Genomic DNA, 21,657 nt, shown 5'->3' on the forward strand with positions numbered 1-21,657 from the left:
GAGAGCGGGCAACACTTACATGCACAGACATTGGGGATGGGCAGGGGGAGTTCAAATATCAAGAGATTGACCCAAAAAATACAATATCATCTTTTTAGAATCTCATTGATTTTTGGGGGTCCGACATGATTTTTGATCACCTAGAATTGGCAATATGGATTTTGAATTAACACATCACTACAACTCTGTCACTCTTAGGATTTATGTTTGCTTGAACCTGTAAATAACTCATTTCTTTTTCCTAGTTAATAAACCTTTCGATAGTTTATTACAGGATTGGCTACAGGGGTGGTCTTTGGTGTAAGATCTTGGGTACCAAGTGATTGGTCTCTTAGGACTGGGAGCAACCTGAATATTTTGTGATTTTTGGCATAAGTGACCATTTATCACTAAGTTCAACTTGCCTGGGTAGCAAGATAAACTAGAGAGCCCAAGGGGACTGTCTGTGACTCTGGGGTAAGACTGATATAGTGATCTAGGAGTTCACGTTACTGGGTTGGTGAAATCTTATTACAGAACATACCACAAGTTTGGGGTGTCTGCCCTGTTTTTGATAGTCTGCCCTGAGGTAGGCACTCGTGGTCATGAAGCACGCCAGACAGCGTGACATTATCCACTGTTTTCTCCAGTCTATGTACAAATAACACAAATGAAGGGGCAACCGCCACCTTCCCCACAAGAGCAAGGATGGTCTTGTGGTAAAGGCACTGAACTAGGGTTTGGGTTCAGTTCCCAACTCTGCCACAAAACTCCTGTAAGGCCTTGGGTAAGTCACTTAACCTCTCTCCGTGTATCCCGGTGCCCCATCAGTACAAGGGGGGGATAACGTCCTGTTTAATTAGACTGTAAGAGTATGGGGGCAGGAACTGTCTCTCATTGTGTGTTTGTATAGCACCTGACACAATGGGGCCTCAATCTTGGTTAGGTGCTACTGAAATACAAATAATTAATAAACACTCTCTTGGGCCACGTGACAGATGCAGTGCTTTGGAATATTTCTAAGATTATTATGGCAACTTTATAAATGTTGGCTGTATCTTGATGGGCTGGCTTGGGATTGTATTCTTGGCTTGATGGGCAAGTGACAGTCGTGGGGGGTAATTACTGCAAATCCCTAATGCTGAAACAAGGCAGGTCACAGTCTGTGGAAGTTCTGTCCCACGAGGAAAAAGCAGAGAGATTGGTTTGACTTGGTTCAAAAGGCCTGTCAGAGAAAGAACTTGAAACTGTCTAAAATATCCACCCTGACCAGCTAAGAGGGTCACTCACACTCAATCCAAGATCTGACATGAAACTGTGACCAAGAGAGACGGGTCTGTAACTCCTATCAGGGTCTCCATGTGGAAGAGGGGTGACTGCCTGGTACACTAGACATATATTGTTTTAAAGAGGTTTTCTTTGTAAGACTTTTGTTCTGAATAAATAGTACTTTGGTTTATGAAGACTGGCCAGCCACTGGTTAACCCTGTCATTGCCCTGGAGAGACCAGGACTGCAGGTGCTGAGCTGAAGTCAGACCCACACAAATCATCATAGTCAACTGCAGGAGTTTGCAGCCTAAGTCCCTGGTTTGGAGAGAGAGGTCCCCACCCCAAGAAAGGTGATGGCTAAAAGCCTGAGACCTAAATCTCAGAGGGGTCACAAAGCGGTCAGAGAGGGGCAGTTAACGCAGGAACTGTGACAGGAGACTACTGCATTTGGGTAGATCCCATCCTCCCAAACAATTGCTCCCCTCCCGTGCTTTGAACACCCTACAAAGAAGCTGCACTGTGCTTTAGGCTGTGACAGCAGCCTTGGTAAACAGAGACCCAGAATACTCATGCTCAGCTGGACCTGATCAGCAGTAGCAATGTGCAGAGTGAAACCTGTTTTAAGCAACCACTTAAAGGATTAAGAAAAACTGGGTCCCTAACAGAGGTGGGGTCCTAATAAATGTGGCTCAAAATTGTACTCCGTGCATTTGGGGATACTCTGGGGTGTCCCTTTTGGGAAGGTTTACTGAACTGTATATTAATTATAATAATCCCCAGCTCTCATGTAATGCTTTTCATCAGTAGTTCTCAAAGCAATTTACAAAGAAGGTCAACATCATTATCCATATTTTACATATGAAGCACCTTTCATCCAAGAATCTCAAAGTACTTTACGAAGACGGGTAAGTGCTAGAAGTTGGGTGACTTGCCAAAGGTCACACCAAGATCAGTGGCAGAAGTGAGTATAAAACCCAGGAGCCTAGAATCACACAGGTTCTTGCTCTGAAACAGCCTCTGCCTCTTGATTCCTTTCACCTCCCCTGCAAGAGGTGCAGAGAGGGGCTTCGAGCTGAGACAAGCCAGAGGTACAGCCATGAGCGGGTTCCTTTCTGACTCATCTGATTGGTCTGCTGCCTATAGACCACGAGGGTCCTGGTTTGGGTTGGGGTTGCACAACAGGGAAGGAGGAAGAGGCTTCTCATTTATTCTTTGCCCATCAACAGGCCAGAATAATGGCCCAATAAAAATGCTGAATCATCTACCAAGATAGATCCTACCGCGGAATCAGCCATTGTTTTAATTATTCAATTAACTGTGACTCTGACAAGGTGGAGGAACCTCAAATAAGACGTCACTGCTGTGTTTGGCTCCTGAACGGCATCACCCTTCCAGCCAGCCTGTCCTGTTGTCATGAGTCAGAGGAATGAAATTTACAGGGCAACTGAGCACCGCAGTTGGGAAGGATTCTAGGCACTCGCGTTCGTGAGGGAATCCAGCACCCAGGTTTAGTGCTCGGGGGTTCCTGGGCAGATAGCTGGACTTTAATGGTGCAGTTTTGAGCTGCGAGATTCTCGCTTTCGTGGAAGATGGAGGGCTTAGCATCACTCCCCCCAATATAAAATGAGATCTAGACGCAGCTCACAGGGGGCTCAGGTAGTGCAGGGAGAGAGACTACATGTGCATATCACCTGGACAGTTGCAAAGGCAGCCTGGCAAAGTTTGGGCCTCAGGAGAGTCTCTTTGGGTGGGGCAGGGAGAGCTGAGTGGTGTCCAGGAAGCACTGAGGTAGGGGAGAAGGGTGAATGAATGGGGGCTAGGAACAGCGCAGGGTGAGACACAGGCACCCACCCCGCCAAGGCAATTCTGGAGCCTTCTATAAGGGCGTGTAGGGTCAGCACTAGAGGATCTTCAGTGCTTCTCTTCTCACTCTGCCCCCTAGATTCCTCTCCTTCGCATCCTGATATGGGGCTGTAGGAGGAATGCTATGTGGGCAGCGTGGGGTGGGGGATAGAGAGGACAAAGGAAAGAGGAGAGGAAATGAAGGGGCACATCCTCCCCTAGCCCAAGGTTAACTATCACCATCTTTCTTTTAGAGAAGTTGGCTGGTTTGCTAACTCCACGCCCAGGTTCCTCTCAAGAGCTGGCTCACAAACCTGGCCGCTGCTCACAGCCACAGGGGAGTTGGGCTTTAAGAAAGTATCTAAACAATTCCGCTCCGGGGACCTTACTGTCTGGTTCCCACCTTTCGGCACGACAGTGAAATGTTGACACAGTATGTCTGCGTATTTCCTGAAGGAATGCTGAGCTGGGATAGCAGCAAAGGGGGCTGCAGGCCAGTGCACAGGCTAGGCTGCATAAGGGCCCACAGTTGGAATAAGACAGCGTACCACTAGGCAGGCGCATGCTGCATTAGCAATGCTGGGTGGAGCTAAGGCTGGAATTACAGTGAGTGCTACTGGTCAGAGCACGGTATATTGGCAGTGCTCTGGAATAGCCAGTGTGTTTGTGACCCAGCATCACTATGAAACGTGCGTATGGGTACTATGTAAGGAGCAATGTATCTGTACCAGAAAAAACCGTGTTCTTAAGCATGTGAATGAAAAGCAGGGCTTAGATCGGTTTCTCCAGACAGGAGATAAGAAATCTGTCTCTCTCTGTCAGGATGTAAATTAAGCATTGTAAGAGGACACAATGGATAACATTTAACTTCATATGTAAATGGCTAACAAAGAGAGAGGTCAATAGGAAAGGAGCACACAGGAAAGAACAAGCCATGGGGAGGTGGGGGTTAGTGGTGAGTAATGACAGTGAACTTTGCAGGTATTTTTAGAAGCAAGAAGACTCCCTGGCTTCCTGTACCTAGGAAGTCAACAGACAGCACATTTGCATTCAGGAAAGTGGTGTCTCAACCAGCCTGGGTTGAAAATGTTGGAGAACTTTGGGTGAGAAGTTCACCTCCTGGCTAAAGGAGTTTAAATGCAGTCTCTAGAAAGCATGTTTATGATTTGGTTTTATATGTAACCTTTTGTTTCCAATATTCTTCCTCACTGTCACTTGAAACTGTTCTTTGACAATAAATGCATTCTTGTTTTCACGATAAATGTCTCTCAGTGCTGTGGTGTGAAGCAAAGTGCTGGCTCGGAGTTGAATCTTTCAAGCTGGTGCATACTGTTCCTTTGGGAACAGCGGGCCTGGTAATTCTGTGAGCGTGCAGTGGAAAAGGGACTGGATGCTGCAGGGAGGGCTCTGAGTCCTATGGGGGTGCACCGGCCCCGAGAGAGCGAGGCCCGCAAAGGCCAGGAAGGCAGTGCTCGCGCTGCCCCGGGCTGTTGGTCTCAGAGAGCTGATCCGCAGCAGGCGCAGACAAGACTCCGTCATGCTAAGGGCAGGCTGTGGCGAGGTGCCCCTCAACCCTGGCTACCTTTGGGGAGCATCCCAGCGCTGCTGGTCAGGAGTGGGGTGCATTGGTCAAGCGGGGTTTTCTGCACACATCTCATCTCTGCCGCTACACGGGCAAGTGATTCATCACCAAACCAATACACGCTTTGTCGCATCAGATTCTGTAGCACTTTAAGATAAAAGACAATGCAGAAAACCGTCTTCCCTGACCCAAGAATGGCAGGATGGAGCACGGAGTAAGTTTTGGGACAACCCTAAAATATTCATACTTTCTGACGAGGATCTAATCATTCAGATGCTTGGGGAGACACCAAAGCGTATCTGTACCGCTTACTATAAAAGCGCCACATCGTGAAATTGTTACTCAGGCAAAATTGCCACAGACTCCAACTGGAATTCCTGTGCGTGCTCTCTAAATCAGGCCTCAATGGTCCCAAACCATACGCAAAAAATGGAGGCACCAAAAATGGAGTCCTATTACAATAGCACCTAAACACCCAGCTGAGATCAGGGCCCATGGCGCTAGGCACTGTACAAACTCACTGAAACCGTATCTGCCCCCAAAGAGCTTACAATCTAACTAAACAAGACAGAGTGAGAGGGGAAACAGGTACAGAGAGAAGAAATGACTTGCCCCAATTCAGCCAACAGGTCGGTGGCAGAGCTGGGAATACAGCCCAGTTCGCCTACTCCCATCTTCTAATCAATCAATAGACCATCATGGCACTGCATGACCACCTCTCCCAAGGCAATGTCTCTTCCACGTCCTTTCCCATGGGGAGCAGACAGGGGTTCATGGGGAGACAGGAGGAAGAAGGAAATATATTTTTAGGCCTCCAAAGAAGTTGAGATTTGAGTTCTGGGAGAGGGTTGGGAGTTGGAGTTATTCTTTATACTAGCTGAAGTCGTCTGCCTGACACGAAGTCATCAGCCCACCCCCCACAGCCCTCCACTGCACACGGTAAGTCCTGTAAAAGCCTTTTAAGCTAAATCTCTCCCCTTCTTAGCGTCCGTGTCTTGCATCCCTTGCCCAAGCCAAGAAGCGGTTTCAGACCACGCTTGCTCGAAGCGCAGTCCAGCTTCTGATTTTGTAAATAAACTGCACGCCACTGGGGACTGACCCAGCCTAGGAGACGGAGCTGTATGTCTGTCCATAGACAGGCAGCCTCTCTCACCCACTGCCCCAGCCACCCACTCGACGGACCTCACTGTAGCAAGACTGAGAGTAACAGTTATGTCTGCTTCGTCTCTCTACTGAAACGGTCAGCCAATAGGACTTCTTTGCATCTATGTATTAAGCTCTAGACTGAAACTAGCAAGCCGTGATTCAAACAAGTGGGATTTCCCCACCTAAAGTTAGATGTTAGAGTTGGACTCTTTCACTGCAGCAGATGGTAAATTCCTTCATTGCCAGAGGAAGTGCTTCAATATACTTCCGCAAATGAAGCAGAAGCGAGTGGGCCAGAAGCGGGAGGTCAGGAAACGTAGCTAGGTTGTACATCATAAACACGGGAAGCTTGATAGACCAAGTTCCCTGTTGGTGTAATTCCACGGGTGTCAACGGAGTTATACTAGGGACAAACTTGGCCTTTATGTCTCAGATAAATGGCAATGGGACATGGAGCCTTTTACCCACAGGAAGCTGGCTCAAAGCCAGGTCAAGTCAGCTCAGCTGGGACCAAAAGCTGTTACCATCGGACAGCTGTTTAGCGGTAGCCCATACAGGAAATGAGTTTGTTGGTCTCAGCCAATTGCTGGGGAGACTGAGCTGCCTCTATCATCAAACCACCAGCATGTTTGGCTCTCCTTGAGCCTCTTGTTGGCAGACTCACTAGATGGGGCCCAAACTGAATTGGGTCTGGACAATTAGCTGCCCATGTACCCCATGCACCCAGAGGCAGGGCATCAAAGTTAAAGCCTATTAGCAGGACATTCTAGTCTAGGGAGGCTTGCCGGTGCTCTGCCTGTTCTGGGGCTAAATGCAGGAATCCAGCCTGCCTACCTGTCTGCTCAACACCTTGTTTTATACCTTGCTGGTCCTGGTCCTTAACAGGAGAGGATGGCCTTGTTGCTAAACCACAGCTGGAGAGCAGAGCTCTGTTCCTGGCTCTGCCAATAACTTCCTCTGTGATCTCAGGCACCGCCCCCTCTCTGTGCCTCAGTTTCTTCATCTATAAAATGGAGCTAGTAATACCTAGGGCGTCTGTTTTTAGGGGTTTATTCATTTCATTTTTCAGGGCTTATTTTTAGTAATCTTTGAGTTTTATGTAGATGTCCAAAAACTGGGGCTTTTTAGAGCTCTCTCTTTGAACATACTGTAATGAGTAATGTAGATCATACACATTACTCATTACAGTAGTATATACTGTACAGCAGTGGTCTCCAACCTTTTTACACCCAAGATCACTTTTTGTATCTCAGGGCAACTCAGGATCTACCCCACGCCACTCACTCCATCTCTCCCCAGTTGCTCTCTCTCTCCTACCCTCACACACTTTCACTGGGTTGGGGTTCGGGTAGAGTGACCAGACAGGAACTGTGAAAAAATCGGGACGGGGGTAATAGGCACCTATATAAGGCAAAGCCCCAAATATTGGGACTGTCCCTATAAAATCGGGACATATAGGTTTGGGGCAGGGGTTGCAGGCTCTGGGCTGGGGGGTTCACAGTGTTAGCAGGGGCTCTGGGATGAGCCTGGGTCAGGGGGTTGGGGTGCAGGAGGGGGTGAGGGGTGCAAGCTCTAGGAGGGTGTTTGGGTGCATGAGGGGTCTCCGGGCTGGGTCAGAGTGTCGGAGTGCAGGAGGGGGTACAGGGTGCTGGCTCTAGGGGGGGGGGTCAGGGCTGGGGCAGGGGATTGGGGTGCAGGATGGGGTATGGGGTCCTGGCTCTGGGAGGGGGGATCAGGACTGGGGTGCAGGAGGGGATTCGGAGTGCAGAAGGTGGTATGGGGTGCTGGCTCCAGGAGGGGGCGCAGGGATAAGAGCCAGGCAGCACTTACCTCCGGTGGCTCCCGGTCGGCGGCAGGCACAGCAAGGCTAAGGCAGGCTCCCTGCCTACCCTGGCCCCACACCACTCCCAGAAGGGGCCAACACGTCCCTGCAGCCCCTGGGGTGGGGAGGGCGGGGAGCACTTGGCTCCCCACACTGCCCCTCTCTGCAAGCATCGCCCCCGCAGCTCTCCCAGCAATGGCCGCTTCCGGGAGCAGTGTGGGGCTGGGGTAGGCAGGGAGTCTGTCTTACTGCACTGCTGCCAGAGATCGCAATCAACTGGGAGATCATCTAGGATCGACCGGTTGGTGACCACTGCTGTACAGAATAATCTCGGTCATGTTCCCTAGTGCACTTGAACTGTTTCAAAGCGTACTACATTCAAGCACACTAGGGAACCTTCAGCGTGCACCAACAAGGTCTACATGGACCAGTTAGCGTGCATCATGTTAATGTGCTTTAGAAATCACATCCTCATAGTCCACATTACTGCTCTGAGTAGACAAGTCCTTAGATACAAGTACCCTTTTCTGGTGTTTTTCCAGTATTTATTGGATAAACACCGTTTTTTAATAATGGGTGTTTTATTGGTGTTTCTCAGTTAAAACTGAAAATCAGAAGCCTGAAAATACCTCAATCTGCCTCAAGGTTGTGAGGGTACCTTCTTTGATATTTAGCACTTAGAGCTCCTCAGATGGAAGGCACTGCAGAAATCCAAAGCACCGTTATTCATTGGTGTTCTTTGTTTAGGGACATGGTTTAACAGGGTACACGCACATCTGTTCAAGCCGTACAGATGTTTCTGAAAGCATGGAAATCTGTTCCCCACTGCAGTGATCACAGAAGGGTCAAACTGCAGGATGGGAATGAAATAATAATAATAAAAATGACAACAAACATGGCCTTAAGGTAAATTAGCTTGCAAAGCTTTACAGTCACTTCCCCGTTCACACAGCTGCTAACAGGGATATTCCTGCCTCAGAGCTCTGTCGTCTTAGGCTGTTGAGTTTCTGTGCCAAGACAGAGATAAGCCCTGGAAGTCAGTGCCCCAAGATCGCTGATCTGAGCTGGATCATGAGGGAACCTTCTCTAAAAAAGACCAGCTGGACCCACTCTTCCTATAGACCCCTAAGCATGCTCAAGAGAAAATCAGCTTATGGCTTTGCATTGCTGCAACCCCTCATTAACGAGCCCCCTTCCTAATCGGATTGGAGTTGTCCCATCACACATGCAAAGAGGACGAGCAAACAGAGAAAGCAATCATAGGAAAAACAAAACAGAGGGCAGAAATCCTATTGCGTCTGCTCCACTCTAACACAAATAAAAAGCAAATAGCTGGCATTCTTTTTGCATGGCTGTTCCAGAACTATTTCTAATTAACTGGCATTCTCAAGGACCAGCCAGCTTCTGGGCTGAAATTCTGATTGCAGAGACCTCTTTTTGTTTTTTCACTGAGATTGTTACTCCTAGTACTCTGTGTAACAACACTACTACTACTGAAAGCAGTGGTTGGTAACGGTGATGCTACTGCTGAAAGGAGCCATATCAAGAGCAAAAACAACAGATAAAAGAAATCATCTCTTAGCATTCTGTACTATCTGTCCCCCAGAAGGAGATGTGTAAACAGGAGTTCGTGAAATGCAGGTACCTGAGGTAGAGCAAGGTAGCTGTTTAACAGTTTAGGACTGGAAGTAAAGAGGAATACCAGGTACAATTGGAAATGTAGGGGAAATCAGGGAGGCAGAATGTAATGATCCATATTACAATTGGAGCAAGACCAATGTTCCTTCTCTTGCAGACAGTGCCTCGAGATCTTTAATGATCAAACCGTCAGGGCTTGGGTTTCACGTCCCATCTGAAAGACAACACTTTCAGCGGCATACAGCTCTCTTAGCAGCACGCTGGGGCACTGGCTGTCTAGCGATGTCATCTCTTGAATCATTCGCACCACTTCCTGTATAGGCTGGGGTTTCCTTGCAGGTTTCCCATGCATGTGGTGACCAGCCCCGACGCTGCTTACAAGATCAGACACAGTCACGACCGAATACATTAACCAAAGCTGAAGCGTAGCTCGTCGGACGTCCACGTTTGCTTCTTGCAAAAACCAGATCAGGTAACCATAATCTCTTTTTCTGATCTGATCAGTGGAATGAAAAGCCCCAACCCTTCCATTGCCGACACTGATGAGGAGCTGTGCCTGGTCTTAAACTTAGGATTTGTGTACACTAGAAATATAATGCAACCTATATTAGGTCAATTTACAGGAATTACTGCAGTAGTGCATGTCCACTGTACCCTCCTTGGGTAGACGTGCACTCCCGGACTAGATCCGGTTAGTTAGATCTGACACTCACCCATAGACGACGCAGCGAGGGATAGGGTGGGTCTGAGATAGGATTACTTACTTTCCTTTAATCCACCGGATTCTGCCACCTCGCCACCGGCAGTACCTGAAAGAGGTAGAAAAACATCTTTGCTTTACTGAGTGTGTGTGTGCATGTGAATATGTTTATATTCCAAATCTCCAGGGTCCTTAATCCAGCCCCCTCCCCTTCCTTCCTTCTACTTTAGTAAATAAAATGTTATTGTGAGTTCATATCCGTGTGGTGGTTTCTTTTATTCCAGCTCTGAGAGATGGGCTTAAGGAGGGACTCAGCGGGAGGTATACTGTAAGGCTCCCCAAAGTCTTCTGGTCAGATTGCCCTCTTGTAAGGATTTTTTAGGGAGCCTGTGTGGGGAGCAGAGAGCCTGGTCTCTCAGCTCTGCTGGCAGCTCCCTGGGGGGAGCCAGGCTGCCCCACAGGCTCCTGGTGGGCTGATCCCCGTTCCCCACCCAGGGCTTCTACCTTCCCTGTTCCCAGACGGAAGCCAGGGGAAGTTGACCGGGGCTTCTCACCCTTGGGGAGTGGGGTCCAGCTGCCTGGCTACTCAGCCCCTCCCCCACCTGGAGCTGACCACCCTTGTGAATTGTGACGTAATTAGGTTGACATAAGCGGCCTTATGTCAACCTAACTGTGCAATGTAGACCAGCCCTCAGACTGACTACTTGATTATACGCAGCCGTCACCCACCAAGGGACAAACTTCCCAGCTGGTAGAACAAAGGAACTAGGGCCTAGGTCCTCAAAGGTATTTAGGTGCCTCATGCCCAGTGATTTCAGTGGGAGTGAAGTACCTAAATGCCTTCGAGGATCAGAGCCTACGTTTTTCTCACAGGTAATGGAAAGCCAAAGCGTAGCTTGTCGGACATGCACGTTTGCTTGTTGCAAAAAACCAGATCAGGTAACCATAATCACGGTTTCTGATCTGATCAGTGGAATGAAAAGTTCCCTCCTTTCCATTGCTGACACTGATGCGGTGCTGTGCCTTGTCTTAAGTTTAGGGTTTGTCTACACTAGAAATATCATGCGACCTACATTAGGTCAACTTACAGCCATTGCAGTAATTCCTGCAGTGGTGCATGTCCACTCTACCCTCCTTGGGTCGGTAGCGCATGTCCTCACCAGGAGCGCTTCCCCCCACCTAAGAGTGTTAATTAAAGCCCTGGCAAATTCTTGGGAAGGCACAGACCCAGCTGGATTTTAGGGCTTTGTTTCTTAGGTGGCCATCTTGCTCTGGATAAGAACAAGGTGACTTCCATGTTGTGACTGTTTCTTGTTCCCCTATTCTGGGCAAAAGGCAGGAAAGCGAAAAGAGTGGGAATCAGTTGTTGCTAAGTAACCGGTTTCTATACCAACAAATGAATGGAGGGGCCAGGGGCTCTTGAGCGCTGGAATCTTTGGGGCTCAGGTGTCTAAAAGCTCGCTCTCTCTGTGGGGTAGTACATCTTCCACCTTGGTTACTGCCTGCAGTAGCCACTCACTGAACGAAGTTGTCATCTTGGGGTTTATTAGTTATTTTCTTTTGGGGAGCAGACTTGCACTCTCGGACTAGATCCGGTTAGTTAGACCTGACACTCACCCATAGACAACGCAGCGAGGGATAGGGTGGGTCTGAGACAGGGTTACTTACCTCCCTTTGATCCATCGGATTCTGCAGCCTCGTTACCGGCAGTACCTGAAGGAGGCAGAAAAACACCTTTGCTTTATTGAGAGTGCGTGCGCATGTGTATATGTTAGTATTCCAAATCTCCAGGGTCCTTAATCCAGCCCCCTCCCCTTCCTTCCTTCTCCTTTAGTAAATAAAGTGTTATTGTGAGTTCATATCCGTGTGGTGGTTTCTTTTATTCCAGCTCTGAGAAATGGGCTTAAGGGGGGACTCAGCGGGAGGTATACTGTAAGGTTCCCCAAAGTCTTCTGGTCAGATAGGCTCCCTAAAAAATCCTTACAAGAGGGGCAGTGTGGGGAGCTGATCACTTGATCACTACCTGTTAGGTTCACTCCCTCTGGGGCACCTGGCATTGGTCACTGTCAGAAGACAGGACACTGGGCTGGATGGACCTTTGGTCTGACCCAGCATGGCCGTTATGTTCTGAGAGCCTGGTCTCTCAGCTCTGCTGGCAGCTCCCTGGGAGGAGCCAGGCTGCCCCACAGGCTCCTGGTGGGCTGATCCCCGTTCCCCACCCAGGGCTTCTACCTTCCCTGTTCCCAGACGGGAGCCAGGGGAAGCCGACCGGGGCTTCTCACCCTTGGGGAGTGGGGTCCAGCTGCCTGGCTACTCAGCCCCTCCCCCACCTGGAGCTGACCACCCTTGTGAATTGTGACGTAATTAGGTTGACATAAGCGGCCTTATGTCGACCTAACTGTGCAATGTAGACCAGCCCTCAGACTGACTACTTGATTATACGCAGCCGTCACCCACCAAGGGACAAACTTCCCAGCTGGTAGAACAAAGGAACTAGGGCCTAGGTCCTCAAAGGTATTTAGGTGCCTCATGCCCAGTGATTTCAGTGGGAGTGAAATACCTAAATGCCTTCGAGGATCAGGGCCTACGTTTTCTCACTGGTAATGTAAACGATTCTCTTTCCTACATGCATTTGTTCCCACCGTGCTGGGCCCCAGCCCCACACACACAGTGACAACGGTGTAGCATTTTTTGGCAGTTGAGAGAGAATCCCCTACAGACAGTGACAGTCCCCTACGGACACCTTCTCCAATTGCTCCACCTAAGGTCAGGATTGACCGCACGTGCAGCAGCATCCCGGGCAGTGACAGGAATGATGGTACATCTTCCACCAACCCCTTTACCCGACTCCCTCCCAACCAACCTCCCCTTCCTCTTCGTGGGCCACCTCCTCCTCCAAAAGGACAGCTCCGTTTCCGCTGAGTTGTCCCATTGTTCCTGTGCCTTGGTTAAACCAATGCTTCAGAGGAAACACCACAGCAGCCATCATGCAAGAGATTCTGGGATGAAGCTAAGCCCAAGAGCAGCCTGTCATACAACAGCATGCAGCAACCGGGAGAATGCCTATTTCGGAGCGGGAGACCAAGTGGGCAGAAGCTCGACAGCCAGAGAAGAGCCATTCATTCAGGGCTGGTTCCTCGGACATGGTGCCCTACATGATCACCTACACAGCCCATAGCTAAGGCCTCTCCACCTAAGCTACAAGCAAGCAAGCCTGATCCTTAGGTCCGTGTCCCCCACAGAAGGGGCCTTGATGTGCGATGGGACACTGAAGGCCAAATCTTGAACCCCTTACTCAGGCAACACTCCCATTGGGAAGGCAGCCATCTGGGAAGCTTCCTAATGGTAGCTTTGCCTGAGTGCAAAACTGAGTAAGGCCTGCAGCAGTTGGCCTGCGAACGAACCAGAAGTGGGTGCTATAGCAACTTTAAGATTGGCTAGCACAAATGGGCAGGACTTGAGCTGCTGGGCCAACATGCAATGACTTTGATAAGGAGTTGACATGACTGTGCATAGGCAGAAGGCCAGGATCCTGTGCTGATGCAAACGCTAGAATATCTTTCAGCACTGGCGAGGCTGTAGGACCCCAATCCAGTAATTACTGGTGGGGAGAAGAAGTACACAATTGTGTTGGAGGAGAAGACTGCTTTGAGCAGTTGACTGCATAATGAAGACGTTTCCTTTGAAAGGTGCCTCCCACGGCAAGGCGCCCGAGATCGATACATGGGCAGGGATGTGTCACTTGTTGAGACGGGCTACTTAATGATCCCAGAGTGTTGCGTTAAGCGGCAGCATTTGAGATGTCAGGCTGCAAGGGAGAACGTTCTTCTGCTGCGCTGGAGGTGGGGGATGCATCCAAACAGGGCTGGGTGGGGAGAGCTGGTCTCAGACAGGTCTTGAGGGCTTGCAGTTTGTTTTGCTCTGTTCCTTTAGAGACAGTGTGAAATGGGCTTGTGGCCTTCATTACTGTATACAGCCACACAAAGGGCTGGCAGTGCAGGGGCTGCCTGGGGCATGCCAGGCTTGCCTTCAGGGAATACACGACAGTAGGGGCTTGCCAGGCCAGGCCTAGTGTCATAAGAGCCAGGATGGCAAGATTACACTAGGCTAGCCCTGCTGGTGAGCAGCATGCTCTTGACATGAGACGCAGACCAGACCAGGACAGGTACATTGAGATACATTTCAACACAGATCAAAAGACCCCAGGCTGGCTGCACTCGGAAACTGCAATGCAGGACAACTGTCAACTGCTGACCTGCCCCTTCTCTGTAATCAAGCATTTAATGTGCACACCACTGCCCAATGGACTTGGGACTTGGGACTACTCAGCTGTGCATCCTAGGTCCTATATTGTTAACACTGATGGAGATTCCCCTTTAGGTCAAGTGATAGAGCCTGAGCTTTTTGGAGCTCAGCAATATCTGAGTTTTATTCCTGCTGCTATATAAAGTTCCTAAGTGGTCACAGTATTGTTATATTTTAACTGAATATAGCTGAAGGTCACGTCCCCTTTTAGCTACCTGCCAAGACCTGAGTTCAGGGTTCTCCATTTGCCCTTTGGCAGCAGACAATGTGGCAGGCACTGTGGGCAGAACACCCTTCAGGCTGCTCAGACTTTTGTGATGTCATCTACCTGCTGGGGAAAACACAGAATCCCGAATGTGGGTCCTAGCAGGAAAGAGGATTTTAAATGTATTGTAACCAATCCATGACCAGTTAGGACTTCCTGGCATCATGCAATGCTGCATAGGATGGGAAGTTGGGTTTTCATGGCAACCATAGGACTGAGCTTGGATCCTCCTCCTACACAGCACTGGTAATCTAAGGTAGACATAGGAAAAACTCCTTCTCTCTTCTTTAAGCATCATTCCATCCACACGTGAGACCAACTACAGATCCAGGGCATTTGGAACACTGAAGTGCTGAAGTGACGAGCATTAAAAAACCCTAAAACTTTCCCTACCTTCACTGGGAGTAAACTGTCTACATTCTTCAGATTCCAGGGGCAGGAAAATGCTCCCTAGTCACAGAGACTCGGGGTTTGGACTCTGTTGATATTGTACCAAATCTGTGGTCACGTCATAGCTGTCACTGTTGCAATGTCCCATCCACGTATCAAACTATCAGGAGTATGCTAGGCGGATAGGGTATGACAAGATCACTTTGTTATGGGAAGAGAAGGGAGAGGCCTTTATGGAAGGTCAGATTCTGACGCCCTTTACTACTAGCTCACCAGCAAGAGGAAGGGCTTCACGGTCTGGCTAATAAAATTTCGTTAATAGGGAAACTAATAGGATTATATAGCCATTTCACTGGATTCTATAGAAATTACTTCAAACTCCCCATCGAATTGAATAGAGGAGATCTCTCTATAGGGCTTTTTGAACCATCCTATAGAATTCCAAAGCAGGGATATAGTATTCTACTACGTTCTACAGAACAATTTTTAAAAAGTCTATTTTTTATTAGATTCCGCAGACTTTTCGATAAAGGAAGGGCCATCATTGGTTCAAATGGTGCAGGCATCTCTCTCACACTGGCTGCCTTTTTTTTTTTTTCTGGAACTGTGACTAGACAGCAGTCCCGGGAAAGACTAAAAGTATTCTCCTGTCAGAAGCTGTCACACAGGTGGGCAGAAGACTATAAGTCAGGGGTTCTCAAACTGGAGGTCGGGACCCCGCAAGGCGTCACAAGGCTATTACATGGGGGGGGGGGGTAGCAAGCTGTCAGCCTCCACCCCAAACCCCACTTTGCCTCCAGCATTTATAATGGTGTTAAATATATAAAAACGTGTTTTTAATTTATAAGGGGGGTTGCACTCAGAGGCTTGCTATGTGAAAGGGGTCACCAGTAAAAAAAAGTTTGAGAACCACTGGTATAAGTAATACTTTTCACACACACACACAGCACTTTCTGCCTTTGTTTGCTGCCAGTAACATTCATTAGTCACCGCAGTGTGGGCTCACGTTAATTCCTGTATGTACAGGAAATTACGGAATGTGCAGAAGAGAGCATTCGGAACAATAATGCGGGTCACCAAACAGGGTGAGATTCCTTCTTTCACAGCTCACACAAAACCACAAGGCCAGGTTCTGTTCCTCCCACATTTTGTTGCAGTCCTACGTAGCTTGAGTCACTCCACACCTTGAGCACCACGCATGTGCAGCCCAGCACAAATAACTGAAGCCCCTTTCATCAGACGCTCCCAACACACTTTACCAAAGTTAACAGAGCCTCACAGCACCCTGGAGAAGTAGTTAAGTATTATTCTTACCCCAGTTTTACTGATGGGGAAACCAAGGGACAGAGAGGTTAAGTGATTTGAGTCCTGACTCCACACTGCGCTACTCTAGCTGCTAGACATGCTCCCAGGCAGGAACAATTTAAGGGAATGTACTTGCCAAACTGGGCTTTGGCTAGGATGCCATGCCTGCTCCGCGGGACTGCAAGTAAGCAGGCCTCTGTTTTATATTGGAAGATATAGCACCGCCAGCAAGGTGGCCCCAACTCATGCTGTGGCCCAGGTTCAGGAACGAGCAGAATGCACCGTTACAGAACTGCCAGCATGGCCGTGATCCCTCACACCACATCAGAGCACGCATTTAATACGGCCCCAGAGGGAAGCGTGGCATCTGCTGAATACTCAGCATCGCTTCCTGAGGCAGCTGTGCTTTTCGAGGGAGGACTCCCACCTGAGTCCGATTCTCTGCTGCCTTACATCTTGTGTCGTCGTTTACATCCGTGCTATCTGATCTGGTACCGTTTTACAACGCAAGGCAGTGGTGACTCTGGCCACAGCTATCTAGATCAGCATTTGAGAAACTCTGGCAAGCTGTGCCACCCTTCAGGAAAACAAAACCAACTGCCCCACCCCACCTCTCTACCAGACAAGCTGGGTAACATGGGGGAACCTTTCACTGCCAGTTTGCCATGCCCCCAGGTGATTCTTTGAACACCCCTCCCTACTCTGTGGGAAACATTGATCTATGTACTCATGTACCCTTGGTATCAGTGAGATGCTGCTGCTTCTTCACCAGAAAAATCAGATGTGTTCTTCACTCAAGTTAACTGACCCCAGGTAAAATCCTAGTGATGACAAAGCACACAAGGGAAACAAACAGGATCAAAGTCAATGCCATTTTACACATTCTTTCACCAATTTCAGTGGTCACCAGCGTCAGGTGGCATTTTCATTTAGGTTTAAATAGTAATATTTTTAAAAAGCTTTCGATAGGTGACCGGTGGCCCCCAACACATCATTAAATAATACCATCAAACCCCAGCACCATTCACATATCAGCACATAACATGTAAGGCTCATATTACTAGTGGGTCTTTAACATACTAGAAGGCCTGTACCAGTCTAACTATTTTGATTAGAGGTGTGCATTTTTACTGATACAGTGACTCTGCCAGCAGTACAAACTCCCCGGTGTGCACGCAGTTATACAAATAAAAAAAAGTGCTTTGTCCTGATATAACTTATTCCCCTTCTCATACGAGACTAGCTAGAGCACTTTAAGGACTTTTATACCAGCATAGCTGCTCGGGTTGCCAACTGTCTAATCACACAAAACCAAATGCCCTTGCCCCACCCCTTCTCTGAGGCCCCACCCCACTCACTGCATCCCCCTTCCTCCACTGCTCGCTCTCCCCCACCCTCACTCACTTTCACTGGGCTGGGGCAGGGGGTTGGGGTGCAGGCTCTGGGAGGGAGTTTGGGTGCAGGGGGGGTTTCAGAGCTGAGGCAGGGGGTTGGGGTGTAGGAGGAGGTGAGGGCTGCAGGCTCTGGGAGGGAGTTTGGGTGCGGGAGGGAGCTCAGCGCTGGGGCAGGGGGTTGGGATGCAGGAGCAGGTTTGGGCTCCGGGAGGGGGCTCACGGCTGGAGCTGGGGGTTGGGGTGCACGAGGGGGTGAAGGGTGTGGGCTCCGTCCATGCAGTGCTTATCTCGGGCGGCTCCCAGTCGGCAGGGCAGTGGGGCTAAGGCAGGCTCCCTGCCTGCCCTGGCCCCGCGCCGCTCCCGGAAGCGTCTGGCACGTCCCTGTGGCGCCCAAGGATGGGAGGGCGCTCTGCATGCTGCCCCTGCCTGCAGGAGCTGCGGAGTCGGCACTAGGGGCGGGGGCAGCATGCAGAACCCCCTGGCCCACCCCCAGGTGCTGCAGGGACATGCCGGCCACTTTTGGGAGTGGCACAGAGTCAGGGCAGCCAGGGAGCCTGCCTGAGCTCCGCTGTCCCGCCAGACTTTTAGTGGCCTAAAATCTCCTAGTTTGGCTTCAGTAACCTCCGGAAGATAGAGCCCAGTTCTGGGAGACTCCCAGCAAAACTGGGAGGGTTGGCAACCCCAATAATTGCATCCAGGCTAGAGGGGTTGTACTGCTTTCCCTATACTGGTACTTGTTTGTCTAGACAAGGCCTACATAGGCTTGATAATGTTATAGACAACACACAGTGGCCACACTTAAAACAATCCATTTGCCTTAGTCACTAACAAAAATACTGAGGTCACATTATTTAAAGTTCCTAAATTGCCCCTCATTTGGATACACATTGGGATTGCTCACCCCATATTCCCGCACTCCAAACCCAGGGGAAAACTCCCTATTGTTATGTTTCAAAGAGAAAGTCTTCAGACGATAGTTTCTCAAAACGCTTCTGCCCATATATATATATACAAAATTTAATTTATTTATTTAAGGCTCCTTTCTGTTAAGCTATTCAGAAACCAGTAATTTTCTTTTCATCAAGGTGTATGTGGACCCTCTACAGCAGAAGCCACTTAAATCAGTCCCCTGATAAATGGCCTGCCTGCTAAATTGTGATAACAACTCGTGCATAGACTTAATATGGCTCTAAACAATGGCAAAAGCGCAAATCTTGTTAATAACTTTAAGCCAAGTTCCCTCCTCTGTTCAACCAGATGAAATCAACTTGGAAAACAGCATTTGGCCCTTTATTATTAATATTATAGGCCTGATCGTCCCACTGCAAGATACAAGACGCCCCCACTGATCTCAATGGGAGTTACTAGTACGCAAATGTTTATGCTAACATAATTCTACCCACTTGACTAAGTCACTCATGATTCACCCCAGTGTAAATGAGAGGAGAATCGGGCACACTTCAAAATGTCTGATTCTCCACTGCCTCGCACCCCTATTTACACCTGTGCAAGTTGGATGTAATGTGCTACCAACCCAGACAGGTAGAATTCTCCATGCACTTTGCGATCACTCTGCACAGGAGTAAATCAGCAGGAACAGTGGAGGCCCTGAAAAACCAGGCCCTACTATGGTTTCTAAACCAGTCTATCGCCCCTTGCTTAATTGTACAGCAATTCACGAAACAACAGTGAACCTCTCCCAGATCAACAAGAGCCCCTTGAGCTTGTGAGAACTGGGACAATTAGATTATCACTCTGCCATTAACATTGTCAGAGTACAATACAAACTTGAACTGCCTAATCCCTCCAGCACCACCATGAAAAAGTGAGCAAGCATTATTATCCCCAGTTTACAGTTTGGGAAACTGAGACACAAAGAGCTTACCCTGACTTGTCAGAGATGTTGAGTGATTTGACTAAGGCCACAAAAGGAGCCAATGATAGAATCCAGGAACTCTTTGCTTCTAGTCCACGGTTCAGACCACTAGACCTCATTGCTTCACCCCTCTGACTTGTTCCTGGGTCAGAAAAGATTTGTGCCAGTGAAGCCAAATGTGTTGCATTTACCTGTTTCATGCAAATGAACCAACACATATTAAAGGAATTAGCCAATGAGAGTGGGGGTCTAGAAGAAAACATTCTGATATATAGGGCTGGTAGTGGGGTTCAGTGATTAGAGCAGGGGGCTGGAAGCTAGCTGTTTTGCATTCTACTCCTGCCTCTTACTCACTGTGGGATTTTAAGTAGGTCACATCCCCGCTCTATGCCTCTGTTTGCCCATCTGTAAAACAGGGACAATAATTCTTATTTACACGCAGGCATAATGCAAGGATCAATTCTCTACTGTTTATAAATTACCTTGCAATCCTCGCATGGAAAGAGTGTTGCCATTTGAATCAGCAACACAGTCACTTCCCAGAATGCAATCTGGGTTTTCCTTGGTATGCAATCAGCCATGGTGCATGCAAATTAGACACATAACTGCATCGCACAAAGGTTTTGTGCACACTCACTACCTTCATGAGGCTCCCTGTGGTCAATTGTTCTTTTTTCAGAAGAACAACAATGTGGCTCACTTGCTTTTGGTTATTTGATGGAGCAATTCATTTACAAGCTTTGCAATTGTCGTGAGAGTGATAAACGCACTAAGTGCACAGAGGGTAAAAACCAGCCATTGGGAAGTACTGGATGCAGTACTGCCAACCTCAAACATTCAAAAATCACGAGATTGGCTTAAAAATCATGCAATTTTTAAAAAAATACCGGGTTCTTTTTATTTGCTTTCTGTTTTTTTCAGATGTTAGGGCGACCTTGCTTCACATTTTCAAGCTTTGCTCTGCAATCATGAGGGCTAGAAGCTCAATTTTAAATGAAAGTTGTGCTTCTCCTGCAGTACTATGATTCCAGAAGCTAGGGCTTTACGAAAAAACACTAAATTATGACACTTGCAATAAAATCACGAGAGCTGGCATGAAATGGATGAAATTCAATAAGGACACATGCAAAGTACTTCATTTAGGAAGGAACAATTGGTTGCACATATACAAAATGGGAAATGACTGCCTAGGAAGGAGTCCTGTGGAAAAGGATCTTGGGGTCATAGTGGACCAAAGGCTTAATATGAGTCAACAGTGTAACACCGTTGCAAAAAAAGCGATCATCATTCTGGGATGTATTAGGAGGAGTGTTGTAAGACACGAGAAATAATTCTTCCTCTACTCCGCACTGATTAGGCCTCAGCTGGAGTATTGTGTCCAGTTCTGTGCGCCACATTTCAGGAAAGATGTGGACAAACTGGAAAAAGTCCAGAGAAGAGCAACAAAAATGATTAAAGATCTAGACAACATAACCTATGAGGAAAGATTGAAAAAATAGGTTTGTTTAGTCTGGAAAAGATGACAGAGGGGACATGACAGTTTTCAAGTACATAAAAGGTTGTTACATGGAGGAGGGAGAAAAACTGTTGTTCTTAACCTCTGAGGACAGGACAAGAAGCAATGGGCTTAAATTGCAGCAAGGGCTGTTTAGGTTGGACTTTAGGAAAAACTTCCTGTCAGGGTGGTTAAGCCCTGGAATAAATTGCCTAGGGAGGTTGTGGAATCTCCATCATTGGAGATTTTTAAGAGCAGGTTAGACAAACACCTGTCAGGAATGGTCTACATAATACTTAGTCCTGCCATGAATGCAGGGGACTGGACTAGATGACCTCTTGAGGTCCCTTCCAATCCTATGATTCTATGACTAGAGGACACATCTTCTCCCCAACATAAAGTGATGCACTTAAAACACAGGCCGAATTCCACTGTCACTTAGGCTGCAATAAACAAACTCCCAGGGAGTCAGTGGAATTAAACCTCTTTGAGGGGAAATTCAAACCCACAGCATCTACCAAAAGTAGCAGAGGGCTGGAATTATACAGAGAGGCCATCTCCTCTTGGAGATTAATTACACACAAATTGATAGGCCCTGAAAGCCAAATTGCAATTTAGGGGAACAAAGCGAGATCAGTTAGCATTACA

The 21,657-nt window shown here is 48.3% G+C and overlaps 1 protein-coding gene across 1 annotated transcript in view; it reads right to left on the reverse strand.

The window, feature by feature from the left end:
* The window catches only part of PODXL (podocalyxin like), an 89,309-nt gene that overhangs the window by 53,278 nt on the left and 14,374 nt on the right, over positions 1-21,657 (reverse strand). The window contains exons 2-3 of the mRNA XM_074942700.1: positions 11,648-11,692; positions 10,044-10,088 (exon numbers count right to left, since the gene is read on the reverse strand). Coding sequence (XP_074798801.1) covers positions 10,044-10,088; positions 11,648-11,692 — 90 coding nt within the window. The remainder of the gene's footprint in view (positions 1-10,043; positions 10,089-11,647; positions 11,693-21,657) is intronic.

Source organism: Natator depressus, chromosome 1 (genome assembly GCF_965152275.1).
Source record: "Natator depressus isolate rNatDep1 chromosome 1, rNatDep2.hap1, whole genome shotgun sequence".
Classification (NCBI taxonomy): Eukaryota; Metazoa; Chordata; order Testudines; family Cheloniidae; genus Natator; species Natator depressus.